This window comes from Vipera ursinii, assembly GCF_947247035.1.
Source record: "Vipera ursinii genome assembly, chromosome: 3".
In the NCBI taxonomy this organism is placed as follows: Eukaryota; Metazoa; Chordata; class Lepidosauria; order Squamata; family Viperidae; genus Vipera; species Vipera ursinii.
In genome coordinates, this window is record NC_139516.1 from 55166265 (window position 1) to 55188993 (window position 22729).

The following is a 22729-nucleotide window of genomic DNA, read 5'->3' on the forward strand; positions in this document are numbered from 1 at the left end:
TAAGAAAGTTGGTTTCATTCATTGAATGCAACAATGCATTCATCCTCTGCTTGTAAAAATTCTGAAGAATCCAGATGAATAAAAAGGGAAAAGTGGGGGTGGGCAGATAAGGGGAACTGAATACTTGCACAGTCTACCAGGGACTGTTAATACTTTCCTAAAGACAGGAGAATTGATGGGGGATCTAGAGTTCTCCATTTTTACCTTTTCTCTTTCTTAACAGGTATGTGAATACTCTTCTGAAACTCATTCCACCGGTACTAGGACTCCAGGAACAGCTACGTCAAGCAGTTCAAAATAGGGATATGGAAACTTCTCATGGGATTTGTCGTATTGCTGTAGCCTTAGGGGAGAATCATTCTCGGTGAGAAGCATTAAACCTTGTGTGGGTATTTAATAGCAGCGATTGCTAGAATGTGGCTAAAGCCATTCATGATTCTCTATTACTCACAAATAGCTTGCAATTTCTCAAATTCTATTTAGAGATCTAGATCCTAATTTACAATCTTGGATTTGTGGGGAGTTCTGTAGAATCTGAGATCTGTAATAATGCATGGAAGTTATTCAAGTTCTAAAACAGTTCCAGCTGATGGGCTTCAGGGGGCATTTGCTTCATGAATTGTCGAATCCTACTCCATATGTATTATCTCTTAAGCTCTATATTTTATTACACTACCCGTGACCCGTTGGGTCATCATTTCAAAGATATTTTCTTCTCTAGAGAGACAAAATGATCGTGAGCAGGCAAAAAACAGTGGCAGTGACCTCCAACTTTCTACAAACTTCCCTATTAACTTGTTTTCTGAGAAGCGAGTGATCACTTGACTGCAGCAGCACAGCCACAAAGCAGTGCTTAAACAACCACAACTTTGCCAAATTTCAATCCCACAGAAGTAACGAGTCCCAGATTTTGGACTCATTGTTTAAATTAGCTCATTTGAGATACATTGATTCAAAAGTTGTTGCCCTTTGATACACATTTTCATCCAACTGAAGTTTACAAACAGTTTTAGTAGTATATAGATTCCTGTGGCTCTGCCATGATATAGCAGGTTCCTGATTCTGCATTCTTACTACCTTCCATAGAGCACTTCTGGACCAGGTAGATCATTGGCAGAGTTTTCTGGCACTGGTCAACATGATAATGTTCTGCACCGGAATCCCAGGACACTATCCGGTGAATGAGACCACAAGCTCACTTACACTCACTTTCTGGTATACGTTGCAGGTAAGAGTTCTCTTCCTGAAACAGATTCCTTCAAGTGGTATGTTCTTAGCTTGATGCAATTTATTTATAAGAGCCATAGTGGTGCAATGGTTTGAATACATTATTGCAGGCTCAAGGTTGACTCATGGTTGTACTTTGACAATAAAGGTTCATTCATTCATTCATTCATGCTTCCATCCTTCTGAGGTCAGTAAAATAAAGACCCAGATTGTTGGGGGCAATATGCTGACTTTGAAAACCGCTTAGAGAAGGCTGTAAAGCACTGTGAAGCCGTATATAAGTCTAAGTGCCATTGCTATTGCTGTCCCCTGGTTTAGTGGTTTATGTATACAAAGTCTATTTGTTCTGTACTTGTAGTAGAAGCACACATTATATAGTCGATATTGATGTCGACTCTGGACTGAGTACTACGTAGTATGTAAATCAGCAGATGGTCAGACTTCAGTCAGTCAAAAGTCCTTCTTTGTGATCAGTACTTGGCTTATTAAAGTCAAGATTCTTGTTTCCCTCCATGCAATGAACGCTTTACTGGATAGTAGAACTATTATCTTGCTGCATCTGGCTTCTGTCCATGTTTTATTGTATGTCATTGGATTTGAATATCCATCCTGTGTTTTAAGTAGGATGCCTTTTCTATATAGCGTGGCAGATTAGGTTGACACTCCTGCACTGCTCAAGAACGAGGCTATTTGTTGAACTGCTGCATTTGTAAGTGCCAGCTTGAAATAGGATGAGGTCATATGTTGCCTCAGTATGTGACTGGTGTAGTACTTCAGTCCACACACACATTATTAATGAAGGGTGCCAAGCTAGAGTAGCATCTTCTATAGTCTATTGGAAAAGGGAGGGCTTTTTCCTGCCATGTCTACTGTACATCACAGCAGTATGCTTACTCTCACTCCTCACTGTGTCTTCGACTTTTCATTGGCGGTGAAATGCATGACTTCATTATGAGAACTAGTTTATTCCTCACTTAGGCAAAAATAAGAACAAGTTGGTCCTTATACCTGGTCTGTGATAGCTTCTATTTTTGCTTGCAGGTAATTGCTGGGAGATGATACTGCTTATTTGGTGGATTGACAGAGTATAATATAAAGTTATTCCTTTCCTTTAATATTCTGATTTAAAAACAAAGACAATTGGCAGTCTGTTTTGGAGAACTCTGATAAATTCAGTTGCAAAGATATCTGTAGCCCTATAGCTGTATCTTTTTTCCCATTAAAACAACAGCAGCCTCTTGCCATTGCGTTGCAGTTAGAACCTAGGAAAAGGGTCAAATGCCAGGAAAGATATGGGGGGGGGGCTTGCACAATGAACAAGTCAATATTGGGCAGAGCAGCTGAAAGATTTGAGGAAAGTGGTATGATATTGAATTGCGAGTTCTAGCTATCCCATCAGAAAGTAATGATAGCAGTAATTTCTTATGATCATACCCAAATCTTATGGGTGGTTGTGTCACATAGCTTTTCCCTGCAATTGAGCAATTATCTTTTTGTTTGCAGGATGACATTCTGTCTTTTGATCCAGAGAAACAGGCTATGTATCAGCAAGTGTATCGACCTGTATATTTTCAGTTAGTGGATGTACTGCTGCATAAAGCTCAGTTTCCTTCTGATGAAGAATACAGTTGCTGGTCTTCTGATGAAAAGGAGCAATTCCGTATATATCGGTATGACCTTTTGCTTTTAATATAGGAAATGGCTCGTGAACTGCAAAAGAGTAGTCAATCACACAGTATTAGTTGTAAAGAAGTCTGAATGTTTAGCATATGAATGAGTATTAGAATTTAATAAGATGTATTATTACTTGATTATGCTTAATGGGAGTTAAAGTGCGATAGGACTTAAAGTGTATTCATAGATAGTTAGCATATTCTAGCTTAAGTTTGTTAGATGCAATACCCTGTATTCAGCTCTGGGAAGTCAGGAGGGGAGGGGAGGGGGAGGGGAGGGCGGGGTTTCTATGGGGAGGTGGGGGAAGTTGGGGGGGAGGGGGCGGGAAGGGTGGGTTTTTGGGGGAGGTGGGGTCAATTTATGTTCAAAATGTATTGTAAAACTTTTCAATAAAAAAGAAGTCTGAATGTTGGATTGTTAGTGTTTATTTTAGCTATTTCTATGTATTCTTCATCCTGTAAGCAGACTTTTTGTGATTCTTTTGTCTTCCAGAGTGGACATCTCAGATACTTTGATGTATGTATATGAGATGTTGGGAGCGGAACTGCTGAGTAGCTTATATGACAAACTGGGTCGCCTTCTGACAAATTCAGAGCAGCCATCCTCATGGCAGGTGAGGATAGAGTTCTGCTCTCAGATGACAGCAGTAACCAGTGAGCCATTGGCCAGGACTAGGGACGAGGGAGGAAACAATGTAGAGGAAGTAATGGAATAAATGGGTATTATGAAACTTTTCGCCATTTTTCCAGCTTGAGCTCTATAGGGCTATTTCTCTTTTTAGTTACTACCTAGGTTAGCAACCATTCACAGATACCACAGTTGTAAAAAGTCATTTTCTGACCAATATGCATATTTATCCCCAAATTTTGTTCGCCTGACAACAAAAGCCTTAAGCGTTGTGATTAAGATCTGACTTAAAGCTTCTAATCAACTAATTAAGATCACAGACCTGAGCTTGTAAACTTGAAATTAGCACTTTCTAGGGAAGCACTTGTTGCAGAGAAAAGCAACTCAGGAAGAGATCTTGTTTAAGCAATCTCTCTGCCCTTTGAGGTGGAAAAAAGGGGAAAAACTGGGTCAGACGTAGGGACATAGTGCAAGATAACTTTATCTGAATGGAAGGGCAGCAACAAATGATCTTGCTGTCTCCCTCCCTCTCTCTGTTCCTCTCTCATACACACATTTTTGCTTAACAATCAAGTTGTTGGAATGAAATGTGCTTGCTAAATGAGAAGAGGGTATAAAATGGAAAAACAGCTAGTAATCAAGTGCTTTCAACTGAATTTTAGTAAAATGATCTGGGTATTTTGGAGCCTCAAATTGAAGCTGGAACTTCATACGGTTGTGAGTTCTTTACACCTAGATTAATATAGAGATTGCTATAGTAAATGTGCAGTCCCATTTCCTCTGACGTTACACATACTGGTCCTTTTAGTTTAGTGAAATGTGTATTAGATATGTCTGCTACACAGAGATAGTTGTAATGTCGGGCCACATGTCCACATATGGCAGCTGATCAGAATGGATCACTGACCTGTGTTATCAGAATGCTACTGGTGTAGCAAACAGTGATGGAAGTACCAATCATCACAGGGGTTCCTTATTCATCACTGTGACAGCAAACAAAAATTGAGCCCTGACCATGATTTATAAGCCAAAGCATTTAGAAGTAACAATCATGCCAATGCTCCAGCAAACTGAGCATGTTGTAAACTCAGTGATCTATATATATATATAAAATGGCTCTTTGAGAAAGGGAATGTGTGTGCAAGATATTTTGCTTTTTCTTTCCCCATCTCAAAGTAGTGGAACTGTGAGAGGTCAAACTACTTAATTTTCAGTCAGTTGCTGCTCAGGCCTTATATGCTATGGATGCACAAGATAAGGACAATGAGTATAATTGTACATCCCAGATTCAGAATGTAATAGTCTTGAAAAATAATGCTTGCTTCTATATCATAGAATTAACTGTAAGAAAATCACAATTATATTTTTCTGTGGGAACTAGCTCCATACTGTACCTCTTTTGTCAGAATCAAAATTTGAACGGGAAGCTATTTGTTGCTGGATTCAACACATCTCTTTTTTTATTTCTGGCAGCACACGGAAGCTTTGCTTTATGGGTTCCAGTCCATTGCAGAGACCATAGATGTAAACTATTCAGACGTGGTTCCTGGCCTTATCGGTCTCATCCCCCACATCAGCATCAGCAATGTACAACTTGCGGACACAGTTATGTTCACTATTGGTGAGGAAATTGGACAAGTGGAGGGGGGGTTGCTGTTGATTGGGGAAGATTGCAATTTTGAGATTATGTAGCTGTTACAAAAAGATAGCTTAACATATCAGCAGAGTAATCTTGACTTGTTTTCTTTTTGTTACTAGGGGCTCTCTCAGAGTGGCTGGCTGATCACCCTGTAATGATCAACAATGTCCTGCCCTTGGTATTGCAGGCTCTGGGCAATCCAGAATTATCTATCTCTAGTGTCTCTACTCTTAAGAAGATATGCCGTGAGTGTAAATATGACTTGCCTCCGTATGCTGCCAACATTGTTGCTGTCTCTCAGGTAACAGAAAACATGTTTTAATGCAATTAAAATAATAGATGGATAATTAAAATAAACAAAACCATTATTGAAATAGATCCAGAAGTTTCATTTATCACTCTCTATGCCACCATACCTAATAATGGAATATTTGAGACTAGCCTATATTTAGAAAAAGAGACACTTGGTCAAAAGAAGGGTTTTTCTATACAGGTGATAAAATTCTCTCCTTTAAATAGGCAGGAGCACATTGTTGTCTCAATAGTTGCAGATCACCTCCCTTAATCATGGCAACAATAGTCTAATCTGTGGTCAAATGCTGACCTTCATCTCTCCACCTATCCTGGCTATGTTCTTGAGATTGACAAGCTAAAAAGAAACCATATGAAATTATTTGGTTATTTCCTTGTGACCTGCCCCAACCCTGGAATACAAATCAAAGTAAACCATTCTGCAGAGAATGATGAAAATTGCTCACAGTGAACTTCCAACTGTTCTAGCTTCTCTCCCCAGTATGTTGATGGAGGCAAGGCCATGTTAAAAAAAAAGACATGAGTCATCCAAGTGAGTGCAGATATGTGTTTATAAGTTTATATGGGGAACATGGATGTGTACAGAATAAGGAAAATAAAATGTAGAACTTAGTCCATTTCTGGTCTGCAGCCTCTACCTAGAATTTCCTTTCTGAGGATATAGGCTCCTTGAGGATGGATAGGAAGGATTCCCTACTGCTGGTATTCAAAGAGTGAAAATTTAAGGTTTTTAAGCAATATTTATCATTGATCTAGATGTACAGGAGTAGCCTTTTTATAACAAAAATAATAAGAAATTCCAAATCGGACCCCCAACCCCCAGTCCGTGAACCGGTCCCGGTCCGCAGCATGCCAGAAAGTGATCCGCGCAAACCAGTGAAGCCCCACCTGCGGGATGCAAGCAGCATGCAAAACCACACCCCCTCCAGTCTGTGGAAAAATCTCTCTCCATGGAATGGGTCCCTGGTGCCCAAAATGTTGGGGACCTCTGTTCTAAATAGCATATATGACCGGCATTCAATGTGTGTTTATGGATAAATTCAGCTGAGTTGACAATCTTTAAATCTTACCCAACCACAGATTTCTGGTGAGATGATTGCATGAAAAGCAGAGGTCATCCTTTTCCCAGTAACTGAAATTTAGTCAGGATGGCTCTTCGTCTTTCACTTGCTTAAATGTTACCTGTGTGGTATACAACATGCTCTATTGACTCTGTGGCAAGTAGAACCCCAGAGGCAAAGTCTTTACAATCAATTGCCTATAATGAAATCCTGATTGCTATTCTTTTTTTTTTACTTGTCCATTTTTCTCTGAAGCTTCAGTTCCCCTAGAACAGGGGTAGGCGACCTTGGTCTTTTATGACTTGTGGACTTCAATACCCAGATTTACTGAACCAGCCATGCTGACTCAGGAATTCTGGGAGTTGAAGTCCACAAGTCATAAAAGAGCCAAGGTTGCCTATCATTGCCCTAGAACCTCTATGGTGTTCAAGGCCCTACATGGCATGGGTCCGGAGTACCTCAGGGATCACCTGCTGCCGGCATCAACTTCCCTCTGCCCTGTGCGTTCCCACAGAGAGGGCCTCCTCAGGGTGCCACCGGTCAGAGAATGTCGTCTGGTGGCCCCCAGGGGGAGGTCCTTCTCTGTGGGCGCCCCGGATTTATGGAATCGGTTGCCAGTCGAGCTCCGGATGGCGCCCGACCTTCACTCCTTCCGACGCGATCTGAAGACTCACTTGTTTGAACAAGCTGGCCTGGCCTGATGGGGGATGGGTTGGGATTTTATTGTTGTTTTTAATATATCTATTTATTGTTTTAGTTTGGGCATTGTGTTTAATTCTTTTTTAACTTTTGTACCTTTGTATTTTTTATATGTTTGCCCTGTTCACCACCCTGAGTCCTTCGGGAGAAGGGCAGTATACAAATAAAATAATAATAATAATAATAATAATAATAATAATAATAATAATAATAATAATTATTATTATTATTATTATTATTATTATTATTATTATTATTATTATTATTATTATTATTATTATTATTATTATTATTATTATTATTATTATTATTATTTCCCTCACAGAATTTTCAGGTGGCACTATGGTTAGGGAATTGTTGATGTAAGTAAATTCTGCATTAGAGGCAGCATTCACTTTCTTGACTCTTTCCTTCTGTAGGAGGTGCTAATGAAGCAGATTCACAAGGTAAGATTATTTTTCCCCATTTGACAGGAAATTACAAGTATGCATAATATATGGTTTCCTATCAAACTATTACAATGGAACTGAACATTGCAGCAAATGTGAGGCTTTCTTAGTGAGACAAATGAGGCTTTCAGTTCCTAAACAGAGATTTAGTTATGTCTCCTCATAACAGCAATGGCCGTTCCTATGCTGAGTCACGCCATTTATAAACAAGTTTCAGGATAAGTTCTCACAAGGCATTTTTAAGCTTAAGCTTGTAGATGATTAAGAGTTGAGTGGGAGGATGAAGTGAAACTTTCTAAATGCAATAATAAAATTGAAAATGCTATCCATCTTTTCTTTTTAGACAAGTCAGTGTATGTGGCTGATGCAGGCTCTGGGTTTCTTATTGTCTGCCCTCCAAGTGGAGGAGATTTTGAAGAATCTACATTCACTTATAACTCCTTACATCCAACAATTAGAGAAATTGGCCGATGAAACGGTGAGCTGCATCAGATGCCTGATAATGGTTTCTGTTTTTTCCTAAGGAAGACTGGGCCTGCTATATGTAAGAGGCTTATCCTTTTTGTTATAAGTCATGCTTAGTTTGTAAGCCCTCTTTTGCTTCCTTTCATTACTGATTTCTACCATTGTCCTTTAGTTTATACTTTTCTTTATTACCATCCCGTTCATCAGTTCTACACTTGGGAACAAAGACATGGGGCACTTTCTCATGGCCATGTTAATGCCCTATCCTCCACCAAAAGGTATGCTGATGTAAGCTGTGCTGCTCCAACCATCACGCCCTAGTCTACCACCAGAATTTGGCTGGTGAGAATTGCTGTCCTTAAATTATTGATAAAGTGCTAGTTAGGGAAAGCAATTGGTAGATTTCCCTGGCTTTACTTCCCTTTCCACCAAAATCATCTGCCAGTGAGAAAAACAAGCAGAGGTTGCTCTTATTAATATGGGGTGGGCTGGAATAGGCTGGGTACAGAAAGTGTCTGGGAAGGGTGGTTTAGCCACTTTTCATATTATCCAAGTGGAGAGAAATGTACAGTGATGCATGACAAAGCTCCTTGATGCTCCATGCTAGTGTTGGACTATTTTTGAAACTAAGCTGACTTTGTAATAATGCCGCTTGGGGGGGGTGTATAAAAGCCCTAATAAGCAGGCATATACATAGAATGAAGGCTACTGCTAAGCTTGTAAGCCGCCCTGAGTCTTCGGAGAAAGGCGGGATATAAATGGAATTAAAATAAAATAAATAAATAAATAAATGCTATACAGGTAGTCCTTGACTTACGATTTACCAACCATTCACAGTTACAATAGACCTGCCCAGAGCTACCTTACTCTTTGGTTCTGATGGCTGCTTCTGTGGTCACATGACTGCATGTTGGACACTTGGCAACCAGCATGTGTTTATGGCCCTTTGCCCTGTCGTGTGGTCACATGACTGTGTTTTTTGTCACTTTTGCCAAAATCCTGGCCTTTACTTCCAGTTTTTGACAAAATGGCCCATAGTGAACAATGGTTTCACTTTACGATTGTCACGTTGCTTAATGACCTCCGCAAAAGTCATTCAATTGGATCAGTCACATAGGTGAGACTTCATGACTGTCACAACTTAGAATCGCAATGGCCAGGCTCCATTATAGTCATAAGTCGAGAACTACCTCCATCCATATCTTAAAAGAGTCTTACTATCAGGTTACAGTTCACAGAAAGAATTGTGAAGTGCGCATTTTTTTCTCCTTTGCACTGCACTGCTCCGCTGTGACAGATTACAGGCAAAGAAGAGGGATTTTTTAAAATTAGTTTTATTCATTTATAACATAAAATTGTGAAAATACAAAACCAAATAGTCAGGGACAACGGTAGAAAAAGGGAAAACAAAAATGGTGTGAAGAAAAGGAGGGGAAGAAACAAAAGGCACTGACTTGGGATTCTCTCTGTTGCAGTAAAATCAGACATTAAAATCAAATCTCAACTTTTTACATTTCTGTAGTAGTATGCACTAGCCATTTCTGTATCGGCAAATCAATCTAATCGGTAAAACCCCAAAACATGATATCATTTTTTTCCACCTCAAGCACAAAATCCAAAAGTGGCTTCCAAGTAGAAACAAAAGTACTTATGTTCTTTTCTTTTATCAGCACAGTCAATTTGGCCATCTCTGCTAATTCCATCAGCTTTTGTAACCGTTCGTCCACGGTGTTGTGATTCAGGGTCAGCCTGTGGGTTCGGCAGTTGGGTCGGATGACTCAGAGGAGGAGGGGGGTGTTGAAGAGCTTGCTGAGGGGGTTGGAGAGCTTGCTGATGAGACCCCTCAGCCAGGCCCCTCCCACCTAGTCACGACGCAGACCCAGCTGTGTGAGCCTGACAGCGTGGATGAAGATGACCCACAGCTGGCCCTGTTCAAGGACGCCCGACGGAGGAGGCAGTCAATCAGGAGTAAACAGAGGAAGGCAATGGGGCACCTTGGAAGGAGGCAGAGAGAAGCCACGCCCTGAACTGTATAAAAGGGGAATGCGTGGGAGGGCTGGTTTGCTGAAGGCAACCGCTTGAATAGTTCCTGTTTCATGGTTCGTGTCTTGTTTGCTTTTGTATCCATAAATTTGGTAGGCTTAGTTCCAGCCTCTTGCCTTCTTGTAAAAGGGGTTGTGCCTGCATTTTCTGCAGGGCCGGTAGCAGGCTGGTACAGAACACATGGTAGGAATCGAGGCATCCTTCCACTTTTGTGCATAAAGCAATCTTGCTGCCGTCACCATGTATAAAAAAGATCTTAATTTTTTTCCAGTTCTCTTTCACATTAGGCCCAGAAGGAAAGTCTCTGGTTTAATCTTTAAGTTCACTTTAAGAATTTTCTGCATTAATATATGAATCCTACTTCAATATTTCTTCGCCTTATCACATGTCCATCATAAATGATAAAAAGTCCCTTCTTTACATTTACATTTCTGACATTCATTTGAAATACCGCTACACATTCTGGATAACTTATCTGGTGTTAAATACCAGCGATACATCATTTTGTAAAAATTTTCTTTTAGGTTATAATTTAATGTGAATTTTGAGCCTTTTATCCACCTATTCTTCCATCAAATATCACATTATGCCCAAAATTCCTTGCCCACTGGATCATACAGTGTTTTACATGTTCATTTTCCAAATTCAACTTTAGTAACTTTTATAGATCTTGGCAATTATATGATCATCACTACCACGTAGCAAAGAAGATGGATGGTGAAAAGCATAAGGAGCTCCTGTTCGCTTTGTCCCCCCGCCCTCTTTTCAAATTTGTTAATCCGGGATATGGGTCAGAAATCCTGCCGAGATGTGGAAATAAAGGCTGAGATGCTCACTCAAGAGAGGTCCTTCTTGCTTTCATAAAACAGCTGTGAAGGCTACTGTTTGTCCCCACTGTCTTACCTTCAATACAGTCAGCTTTTGGGTGGGGAGAGACTGACAGGTGCTAGCAGACCAAGGCTCTGCTTCATCCCTGAACAGATCTCAGGAGAGGACAGAAGTGCCCAGTGATGCATGAGTACTTCTCGTGCCTTTTCAGGCTTCCTCTTCCATTGTTTTTCTCCAGTAAGAGATGCATTTTTCAGAATAGAAAAAGCTGCTGACTTGGTTTGCTGCTGCCACAATTATTCAGGCTCCACTACAGTTTTGCAGACCTAAAAGTTCCACTTAAAAGGTGAGATGGAGCAAGTGAGCATTGAAAGGAAACCCCTAGGAGGCACAGTAATGGCAAGGTGTTATCAGCCCAAAGTGGTTAGACCCTGCCATTCTCTTTTGATTTCTGTACTCTGCAGTTGTGCATAGGTGGGGGAAGGGGGAATGAGAATGTGAGTTTTGCCTAGAAAAATGCCCTTGTGGGGTAGCCTGTGAGATTGGATGAAAAGTTAAGTGTGTGAATCCTATGTGCACATGCATACAAACACATACATTCTTCATCATCGCTTTAGCTGTCTTAAAATTCTCTTACCATATCCTTTAGAGGCTGGTGGCACATCTCTTCCAAAACAGAAGAAACTCTCTGCTGGATCAGGCCAAATCTAGTCTTAACAGTTACTCAGGGTCTCTTTACTAAAATCTTTACTTTAGGAGAGAATGGTGATCAGGAAAGCTTCTCCTGCTTGAACTGTAGTGTCTACCATTACATATTGAAAGAGTTGTGAAATGTGAAAAAAAGCAGAATGCCTTTGAAAAGGGACTAGAGGAGAGGGGGGGCATGTCAAAGCAATCTGAAGTGGCCATTAGGAGCAGGGAGATCCCAATTTTTCCCTTACGTTACATGATCTTGGTGGAGCAGTGGGCTAATGCCTCCTTAAGTAACACCAGCTGCCTGCAATTAGTGCAGGTTCGCATCCCACCAGGCTCAAGGTTGACTCAGCCTTCCATCCTTCTGAGGTAGGTAAAATGAGGACCCAGATTGTTGGGGGCAATTAAGCTGACTTTGTAATAATGCCGCTTGGGGGGTATGTGAAAGCCCTAATAAGCAGGCATATACATAGAATGAAGGCTACTGCTAAGTTTGTAAGCCGCCCTGAGTCTTCGGAGAAGGGCGGGATATAAATGGAATAAAAATAAAATAAATAAATAAATAAATAAATAAATAAATAAATAAATGATCAGTGAAGAGTCTTAAATCCATAGCAAATATGTTTTGGGAGAAATTGAAAGGCCTGATTTTAAGACTGGAACACCTCAATCGGACTTTAAAGGTGTCTTCGTGGTTGGCTGGGGATAAAACCAAGGCAATGTCAGTTGCAAACAACCAGACCCACACTGGAAGTGTTCAGTCAGCTGCTTTATTGCTCAAACCTATACACAGGAATCTTCTCAGACTAACCGTTTGCATCTGAATGACACTAGATAAGGTTCAGTGGTGCTCAAGGGGTGTGTGTGTGTGTGTGTGTGTGTGTGTCAGACTTTGCCTTCTTGTGCCCACATAGGGGTTCTAGACTAAGTCCCTCTTTTGACTCCTCCATCAGCTCATCCAGTTTTTCTTCTGCAGGCAACATCATCTAATTTAAAAATGGTTAATGGCACATGCTCATGCTATAGTTAGAGGAGTGCAAATATGAGCCCGAAGTCTGCTAAGAATGAAACACTAGGTACCTAGCTGTGTTTCACAGTACTGTTATTTCTACTTGATGCCAACTTAGAAAACTTGATGATAGTGGCTTCTATCCTGGGCCAAGTGTGATGACTATAGTGATGCTTTATGTTGCAGCCCAATCCATCTAACAAGCTAGCTATTATCCATATATTGGGTCTACTCTCCAACCTCTTCACCACTTTGGACATCAGCCACCATGATGATGATCATGAGAACACAGAGGTTAAAAAACTGCCAGTGCCTCAGGGCCCCAATCCGGTGAGTATTGCTGCATAGATGAAGAAGTTCTCTCTGTGTATTAATACAACTAATTCTTTAATAAATGCTTCTTTTCTCTGCAATGCAGTTACTATAAGCAGCTTTTCCTGTAGAAGGCAATACCAAGTTCTATTTAAAAATTATGATAAAAGTGATACTGTTATATTCCTATGTTATGTTTTGTAATAATTTTAATAAAAGTTCTAACTACAACAGTAAAAGATTATACAAATAAAAAAGGAAAAAGGAAAGAAAAAAGTAAAAAAAGGAAAGAAAAAGAAAAAAATCCTTTCCCAAGAAAGCAACTTTCCACCCTCATTGTGACAAGTATAAACAATTTCATAATCTCTTCATTTCCTTTAATAATAAATATAAAACCTTTTATCCCATAATTCATGTCTTAATAACATGCTAATCAAATAAGCAACATCTTTTTCAATCAGCAAAATGTCTAATCAAAGTTTTAAAACAATATTATTACATGTATATAAAACTCAACATTCCATTTCTCAACTGCTAATTGTAAGCAAAACCCCATTTAAAAGACATAAAATGTTCCCAATAGCCTAATAGAAAACAGGGAATCTAGTTGAACATGACAAGGAGGGACCATCTCTCCTTTAAAAAAGACAAGTGCCAATATACAACCTTCTATGCCAACAATTCCAAAGAAAATCATCCCAAATAACATACATCATTCAAATAAGCATTCCATAACTTAACTATAAATTACAAAGAAATCCACATTTAGCAAATATAAAGTAATCCAGTATCCTAATATAAACAAAAAATATTTTTTTATCATAACAGGAATAATTTCTCATTTTATAAAAACATACAACTAAAAGGTCAGATACAGAACCAGTTTAAATGCTATCAAATTACATAAGGGGAAAAGTTTAAACATCATATTAAATGCAAGCAAATACAGTATACCACATTTTTCTTGTCCAGATATCAGCATCCTAAAAGGACAACCCAAAATCACAACATTCCCATTTTAAACATGGTCAAATAAACCAACTTTGTATTCCTTTTTTTAAAATACAGAACAATTTTTCCGTGTAATCCATTGAGATGGTTGTTAATCCTTGTTACAAATGTCTTCCGTACTTTAAACAGCCTCTTTTGTAAGTCCAAGTATTGTCATTTTTATTCCCTTCTTAATTTTTAAAGGCTCATCTATTTTTTTCTTTATATCTGATAACAATCCTTATTCAAAGTTTTGTTCTGATTGTACTCAGATAGATTTTCTTGCATATGTTTATTCTGTACATCTTATTCTGGGAAGAAACTGTTCCCAAGAAGACATAAGATAGCTGATGTACTTGATTCAAGCTCCTGTTGCAATTCCCATTATAGTTTTTTTAAAGATCTCTCTGACCATCTTTATGAATTCTTTTTCTTCTTATGTCTCCAGTTTCTTTCCCAGAAAAATATATTAATATTAATTTTAAAGTCTTAATATTCAAAATCAAATATTTCAATGTTTTCTGAGCCCTTCCTCCATTTAAAACTTATAGCCAAACCTTGTTTTGCTTTTTTGCTGTTTATTTTAAAATCTTAAAGTTTATAAAGATAGACCTTCATTTTCTTGTATTAAAGATTGAAGGCGCTCTCACTTTGAAGGTGTCTTAACCTTTGAAGCAGTTAATAGGAAGTTTTGCAATGGCTGCAAACATTGGGTATGTCTAGTTTAATGAAGAGAAGGGGTGAGGGATGACATGATAGCAGTCTTCCAATATCTCAGGGGCCGCCACAAAGAAGAGGGAGCCAAGCTATTCTCCAAAGTGCCTGAAGGCAGGACAAGAAGCAACGGATGGAAACTAATCAAGGAGAGAAGCAACCTAGAACTAAGGAGAAACTTCCTGACAGTTAGAACAACTAACCAGTGGAACAACCTGTCTATAAATGTCTATAAATACTTTGCTAAAATCACAACCATGTAAGACACACCCATTTCTAAATTGTATTCTATGTTCATTCTTGTTTATAGGTAGTGGTGGTGTTACAGCAAGTTTTCCAGCTCATCCAGAAAGTGCTCAGCAAGTGGTTAAATGATGCCCAAGTTGTGGAGGTAATGTTTCTTCTAAGTAAAAAAAATCACACAAAGGGATACAGGACAAGCCATTTTCTTCAGGTGGTTATAGTGCCTGACTAAGTGGATTTACTGCTGTGATATCTGGCTTCCAGGGGTCTGCTAATAACAGAACATTCCTTTTAAAAATATAGGCCTGAAAAACAGCTTCACCTCTGCTAGGAGGAGAAATCTAGATTTATCCTGTAGTGCTGTTAAAATAGTTTCTAAGGTAACTTATGGAACCTAGGAATTGAGTCAAGCATATATGCTTAAGAAGCATGATATTATCTATGTAGCAGCAGAGCCGTTTGGATTATTAACCATTCACTATATTTTTTTCGTACTGCAGTTTTGCAATTTTGTATGTAGATATGTAGCGAAGTGAAATATATGTATGAACTGTATGAATAACAACTTGACATTCTTGCTTTACAATAAGCTAAAATTTATTTAGTTGCTATCTTTTAAAAAAAATTACAGTTTTACTATGAAAGTATTTAAAACTTTAAAAATATTTACTGTTAATCTAATACCAATCTGATCTGCTTGTAGCAAAATGGTAGCCACTTTTATTCCATCCTGCATTTTTAATTGTTTAAATATTTGAATTAATTAAGCAGTCCATTTTACATTGCGTCCTCTGGGTCAGAAACGTAAGTCCATGCTGGCTGGGGATTCTGAAAGATGCAGTCTCAAGTCATTCCCCTAACTTGGGAAGGGCTGAATTGGGTCAGTTCATTTTGGTCCAGTTTAATTTTTCTTCTGATTATTTGGTAATACAGCTTTAAACATCTCAAAAATGCTTGCTGCAATAAAGAGAGAGAGAGAGAGAGAGAGAGAGATCACAGTGAGATTAAAAGGGCCCACCGATCTGTGCTAATATTTGCTGCAGCCTAAATGAGCCTTGCTTTGTCATTCTTTGGTTGACCCTCATTAATGGGAAAGCAACAGTCATTGTGATTTCTCCCAGAGAAAGTGCCATTTTAATTTCTCCCTCACTCCTCATTTTCTTTGTTACTTCATCTTATATAAAATGTATAAAATACAGTTTTATGTTGTTATAAATAGTTGCAATATCTTTTTTAAGCAGCTCACTTAAAATTGATTGTTGTTGTTGTTAGCTGCGAAGTCGTGTCCGACCCATCGCAACCCTATGGACAACATTCCTCCAGGCCTTCCTGTCCTCTACCATCATCTGGAGTCCATTTAAGCTCACGCCTACTGCTTCAGTGACTCCATCCAGCCACCTCATTCTCTGTCGTCCCCTTCTTCTATTGCCCTCGATCTTTCCCAGCATTAGGCTCTTCTCCAGTGAGTCCTTCCTTCTCATTAGGTGGCCAAAGTATTTGAGTTTTAGCTTCAGGATCTGGCCTTCTAAAGAGCAGTCAGGATTGATCTCCTCTAGGACTGACCTGTTTGATCGCCTTGCAGTCCAAGGGACTCGCAGGAGTCTTCTCCAGCACCAGAGTTCAAAGGCCTCAATTCTTTGGCGCTCAGCCTTTCTTATGGTCCAACTTTCACTGCCATACATTGCAACTGGGAAGATCATAGCCTTGACTATACGCACTTTTGTTGACAGGGTGATGTCTCTGCTTTTTAGTGTGCTGTCTAGATTTGCCATGGCTTTCCTCCCCAGGAGCAAGCGTCTTTTAATTTCTTGGCTACAGTCCCCATCTGCAGTGATCTTGGAGCCCAGGAAAATAAAATCTGTCACTACCTCCATTTCTTCCCCATCTATTTGCCAGGAATTGAGAGGGCCAGATGCCATGATCTTGGTTTTCTTAATGTTAAGTTTCAACCCAAGTTTTGCACTCTCCTTCTTCACCTGCAACAAGAGGCTCTTTAGTTCTTCTTCACTTTCTGCCATTAGAGTGGTATCATCTGCGTATCTTAGGTTGTTGATATTTCTTCCGGCAATCTTAATTCCAACTTTTGATTCATCTAGCCCTGCCTTTCTCATGATGTGCTCTGCATATAAGTTAAATAGGCAAGGCGACAGTATACAGCCTTGCCGGACTCCTTTCCCAATTTTGAACCAATCAGTGGTTCCGTGTCCAGTTCTCACTGTTGCTTCTTGACCTGCATATAGGTTTCTTAAGAGACAAATAAGATGGTCTGGTACTCCCATCTCTTTAAGAACTTGCCACAGTTTGTTATGATCCACACAATCAAAGGCTTTAGCATAGTCAATGAAGCAGAAGTAGATGTTTTTCTGGAACGCCCTAGCTTTCTCCATGATCCAGCGTATGTTGGCAATTTGATCTCTAAAATTGATAAAAGTAGCCAATTGAAAGGGAATGCAACAATTGAAAAGTGTACAGTAGAAATGTCACCTTTGGTTAAGCTTCCACCAATTTTTCTTCTAATTTCTTTATAACTGTAGCCTTGTTCACTTAATAATACTATTTTACATCGCTTTCTGGGCAGCCTGTCAAGTCTTTGCACCATTACTTTAATTTTATTACGTTTTAGACTTCCGGTGGCTGCGCGGCGCCGGAGACAGCCTTCCCGGGCTGCCCGCGGCTCAGCTGTGTGATTTTCGCCCGAAACAGCGCCGATCAGCTGTTCGGGCGAATTTGAAGCCCCCTCCTCGGGAGAAGAGGAGGGGGTGAGGCCCCAGGTAGGGGTTGAGTTCTCCGGAGCCGCCTGAGCTTGTAGCTTGGGCGGCTGAAGGATTGAACTCCCCCGTAGCCTGGGTCGCTCCCAGCTGGCCAGCGCCTCTGCTCCTGATTTCTTGGAGCAGAGCCAGGCGTCTGCGACCACCCCTGCCTGAAGGAAGGACTATGGAATAAAAAGAGCAGGCAGAGCGGTACAAGAGGAGATGCTGAAGAGGATTATTTTATTTTACTCTCGAGCTTGATTGACTTTTTAAATTTAAAGTGAAAGTGCGTCACAATTGAAAGTAAAAGATGGCGGCTAAACCTCCCTCTAAAATTCTTCGGAGTGCTGGAACTTCTCCGGTGCAACAATCAGCATTGCAGGCATTGCATCCTCCTGATGTATTGACATTGAAGGACTTACAAGTTACTCTTGAAAAACATACTCAGGTAATTTTGGAATCAATGAATGATAAATTTGCACAGATGGAGGAGAAATTGGAGAAGTTAGAGAAGAGAATGGAGGAGAGGATGGAACAGAAGTTCAGTGTGATGAAGGTAGACATTTTGTCTTCAGTATATAAAGTGGCGGAATGTGTGGAAGATTTGGAGGAAAAAGTGGAAGATCTGACTCAAAAGAATGCTATATTAGAAGTTAAAGTATTGGAGAATGAAGATTTAAGAGACAAAATGGATAGAGAATTGAGTCTTGCTCAATATTTCCAGATGCAGTTTGCTATTAGAATCAGAGGTTTAAAGGAGAATATTAAGGAAGATCTAAAGCAGCTGGTTTCTGAGGCTCTCGAAGTGGTATTGAATCAGCCAGCATCTGAAATAAAAGGAGGCATGGATAAAGTGTTTCGTGTGAATTCATGGTTTGCTAGACAGAGAAAGTTGCCTAGAGATGTGGTGGTTTATTTTGCAAAAAGGGAAATTAGAGATGAAGTTATACAAGCTGCCTATGATACTAAAGTTGTGATTGCTGATCAAGAAGTTCTGGTTCTAAAAGAAATTCCTCCAAAGATTTTAAGGAGAAGGAAGGATTTTACATTTCTTGTGCAAGAGCTCAACCAACGAGATATAAGGTTCAGATGGGAGATCCCAGCTGGGCTGATGGTGATGTTTGAAGGTAAAAGGTACCGTCTGGTTACTGTGATGCAAGCGCGTGATTTTTACAATAATGTTTTAAAAGCAACCCCATTAACACTGTTGGAAGCTGCAAAGGGATCTGGAGAAGGAGAACATCAAGAGGCTGAAGACGGGCAGATAGAGGAGAATGGTGTTGGAGGAGATCAAGTTATAACTCCTTTGGATGATCCTAGAGAACAGAGGGTGACGCGTGCTGCTTTAAAACGATCAAAAAAGATAAAAGAACAAGATCAGTAGAAGTCTATGGAACTTTCACAACGTACTTACAGCCAAGTAGTGGGAGGTGGGAAAAGATTTGGGTGAGGAATGTAAAAGGAATGTAAAATTTATACAAGCTTGAAATTTAGGAGAGAATTTTTATAAAATGTTTTATGGATGGTAATTAGATTTTAAAAAGCTAAGTATGTATCTGAATTATTAGCCTAAATGTTGGAGGTGCGGTGATGAAGACGCAATATATTTTTATATATGGTGGACTTGTAAAAATGGTTAAGGTTTTTTGGATAAAAGTTTGGTGGAACATACAGAAGATTTTTAAACGGAGGTTAAAGTTTTGTCCGAAACTTTTTTTCTTTTTTTTGTGTTGTTGGGAATAATTACAGATGCTACAGTTTTGGGCACCAAGTTGATGTTGAATTTAATTATGGCAATAAGACTTTTGATAGTTTCGGTCTATTTGAAAGATTATTTGCAAGAACGTTACATTATGGAAAGGAGAAAATGGATTGAGTTCATCTAGAATAAGTATAGGGTTAGAAGTTTCATGTAGGATTTGAATAAGTCTTTTTTCTTTTTTTTCTTCTTTTATTTTAGTTTTTTTTAATATATATTTAATATTACTAAGGTTTGTTTTATCCTATATAAGTTAGAGAGTGATAGATTTTAGAGTTTATGGTTGGTAGTATATGGTTGTTTATGATTGTTTTTTTTATATATACCTTGTATTTAGCTCTGGGAAGTCGGGGGGGAGGGGGGGGGGAGGAAGGGGGTAGGGAGAAGGGAGGGGGAGGGGGGATTTTTAAGGGAAAAATTGTATGTTAAAACTTTTTAATAAAAAAAAAATTTATTACGTTTTACAAGCTCACTAAATGAAAGGGGAAAAAACCCCAACCAACTTGATAAGCGATCACATAACACACTGACAAATGTCCTCTCAGCTTCAATATATTACATCAATTACTGAATCCAACTGTGATCTGATTGGCTCATTGCCAAAACAAAATGACACCTGATTGGCTCTCTAAACACTCATGCTCATTGGCTACAATCAGATGAAGGAGAGCTACCTGATATCAACCTAAGCAAGTTGTGCTTCCTTTTTCTGGTTATTTGGCTATAACTTTTCAGAGAATACAGTACAGATAATTGAACAAACTATGTTGCATTACATTCTTGATTAAATTATCTTTCCATTCATATATACTTTTATGGTACTACTCCAAAAAAAGTGTTATTAGCCATCAAATTTCAAAAATACACTCTTCCCAAAAGATTTCCACAATTTTGGCCACTACAGTATTTCATGTAGAGAACTGAGAAATATATCCAGCCTGTAAAGAGTTAGGAATGTTTGTAGCAAATACCATGAAAGGAAGGAAGGAAGGAAGGAAGGAAGGAAGGAAGGAAGGAAGGAAGGAAGGAAGGATATACATATACATACATATATATATACATACATACACACAAACACACACACACACACACAAAATTTGTAACAGGAGATTGGCAACCACCTGCTATAACCATGTGCCTAGGGCTATTCCTTTGTAATATTTAGTATGAGACAAATGAGTGCTGGAAACTGTTTAAATTCCTTTCTGGTTATGTTTTTTTTCTTGCTTTATCTTTTGCTTATTTATCTTTTATCTTATTTACCTTTTGCTTGTTTTGCTTATTTAAAAAGGAAGAGAGGAATAATCAGTACAAACTTGAGAATAAGCTTTCATATGGCTGAAATTTCTGTTTGATATATCCGCAGGACAAATCAAAAGCTGTTCACACTAAATTCTCAACCATTTCCCTAATAAAATTATATTGCTAGTTTTGGCTCGATATGAATGAGGTTCTTTGCATTTTTAAGAATGACTGAATATAGAATTGAAAAGTTTAATCCATTGTTCAGTGTAAAAATCTGAAATAAGTATTTCTGGAAAAGAGGTATTTCATCTATATTGGTAGACATCCAATGAATGGAGGCATGGTTTATTCTGTGGGTTGCAGCGTTGAACTGCTCTTACTGACTTTTGTAAAAGTCAGTAAGAATCTGTGTTTGTCCATTATTTTATGACCTACATTCTGGGACAATAGTAAATATATATGTGAGACATCATTTCAGATATTTGAAGAGTACAAAGAGTGCTATCATTTAATCCTTAGTCTTCTCTACTCAAGAGTAATCTTATAATAATTTTCATTGTCTTTTTCTGCACCTATTCTAATTTATTTGAATCTTTCCAAATACGTGCAGCCCAGAATTGGCCATACAGTTCAAAGTGGGATTTGACCAGTACAAAATCATTGCAAACAACCCTTCTATTGATTTGGAAACATTGCTTCTGTTGATGCAGCCTAAAAAGTGCATTTGCCTTTTTTTTTGCATTGATATAATGTTATTAGGGACGCGGTGGCTCAGTGGGTTAGGACGCTGAGCTTGTCGATCAGAAGGTCGGCAGTTTGGCAGGTCAAATCCCAAGTGCCGCGTAACAGAGTGAATGCTTGTTACTCGTCCCATCTTCTGCCAACTTAGCAGTTCGAAAGCATGTAAAAATGCAAGTAGAAAAATAGGGACCACTACGGTGGGAAGGTAACAGCGTTCCGTGAGCCTTTGGCATCTAGTCATGCCGGCCACATGACCACGGAGACGTCCTCAGACAAGCGCTGGCTCTTCGGCTTTGAAACGGAGATGAGCACCGGCCCCTAGAGTTGGAAACAACTAGCACGCATGTGCGGGGGAACCATTACCTTTACCTAATGTTATTGGCTCATATTGATATTGCAGTCAGCTACTGTTTTTATTTCCCTGCAAGCACTGCTACCAAGTTAGATATTTTTCATCTTTTACCTTGGAATTCAGTTTTTTATTTTCTAAATGAAACAATTGTATCATGAACTGTGGTGGTGCAGTGGTTAGAATGCAGCACTGCAGGCTAATTCTACTGACTGCCAGCTGAGAGCAGTTTGGCAGTTCGATTCTCACCAACTCAAGGTTGACTCAGCCTTCCATCCTTCTGAGGTCAGTAAAATGAAGACTCAGATTGTTGGGGACAATATGCTCTGTAAACTGCTTAGAGAAGGCTGTAAAGCACTGTGAAGCGGTATATAAGTCTTAAGTGCTATTGTTATGTCAAGGGTGGCCAAACTTCTTGTGCCTTCCCCTATCTCTGAAGGAGAAGATTGTCAACAAAACAGATCAGGAATTTCCTGAAATGTCTAGGCTTGGTGGAATTCTCCAAATTAGGTATTAAGTCCAAATTAGGTAACAATAAATTAGGTAATAAGTCCCTAAAATTACTTTGTCATGTCTGTGAAAGATTTGCAATTTGTTTTTGGAAGATATTATTCACATATTTTCCATGCTGGGACTTGTGATAGTAAAAATTCAACCCCGGTGTTCCTTTTATTTATTCCTCTGCTTATTTTACCATAGATGCTCTTTAAAGTGCTAAGCGGGTTTAAAGTGCTCACTTGGGTTTCTGAACAGGAGTCATTACTTTTAACATATAATGCAACTTTTTCTATTGCTTCTATTCCTATTGAACAAATTTTATATTTCAATCGCTAGATTTCATTCCTGGGACTCTCCCACAGTGTCTTTGTCATATCTATTGTATCTTATTTGCCTTCCTAT

General features: G+C 39.1%; 1 protein-coding gene across 2 annotated transcripts in view; it reads left to right on the plus strand.

The window, feature by feature from the left end:
* The window catches only part of IPO13 (importin 13), a 72916-nt gene that overhangs the window by 30657 nt on the left and 19530 nt on the right, over positions 1–22729 (plus strand). For both annotated transcript variants that reach the window (XM_083358448.1, XM_083358449.1), the window contains exons 3-12: positions 224–364; positions 1087–1228; positions 2731–2897; positions 3394–3514; positions 5002–5149; positions 5287–5468; positions 7659–7685; positions 8032–8166; positions 12913–13056; positions 15053–15133. In XM_083358448.1, coding sequence (XP_083214574.1) covers positions 224–364; positions 1087–1228; positions 2731–2897; positions 3394–3514; positions 5002–5149; positions 5287–5468; positions 7659–7685; positions 8032–8166; positions 12913–13056; positions 15053–15133 — 1288 coding nt within the window. The remainder of the gene's footprint in view (positions 1–223; positions 365–1086; positions 1229–2730; positions 2898–3393; positions 3515–5001; positions 5150–5286; positions 5469–7658; positions 7686–8031; positions 8167–12912; positions 13057–15052; positions 15134–22729) is intronic.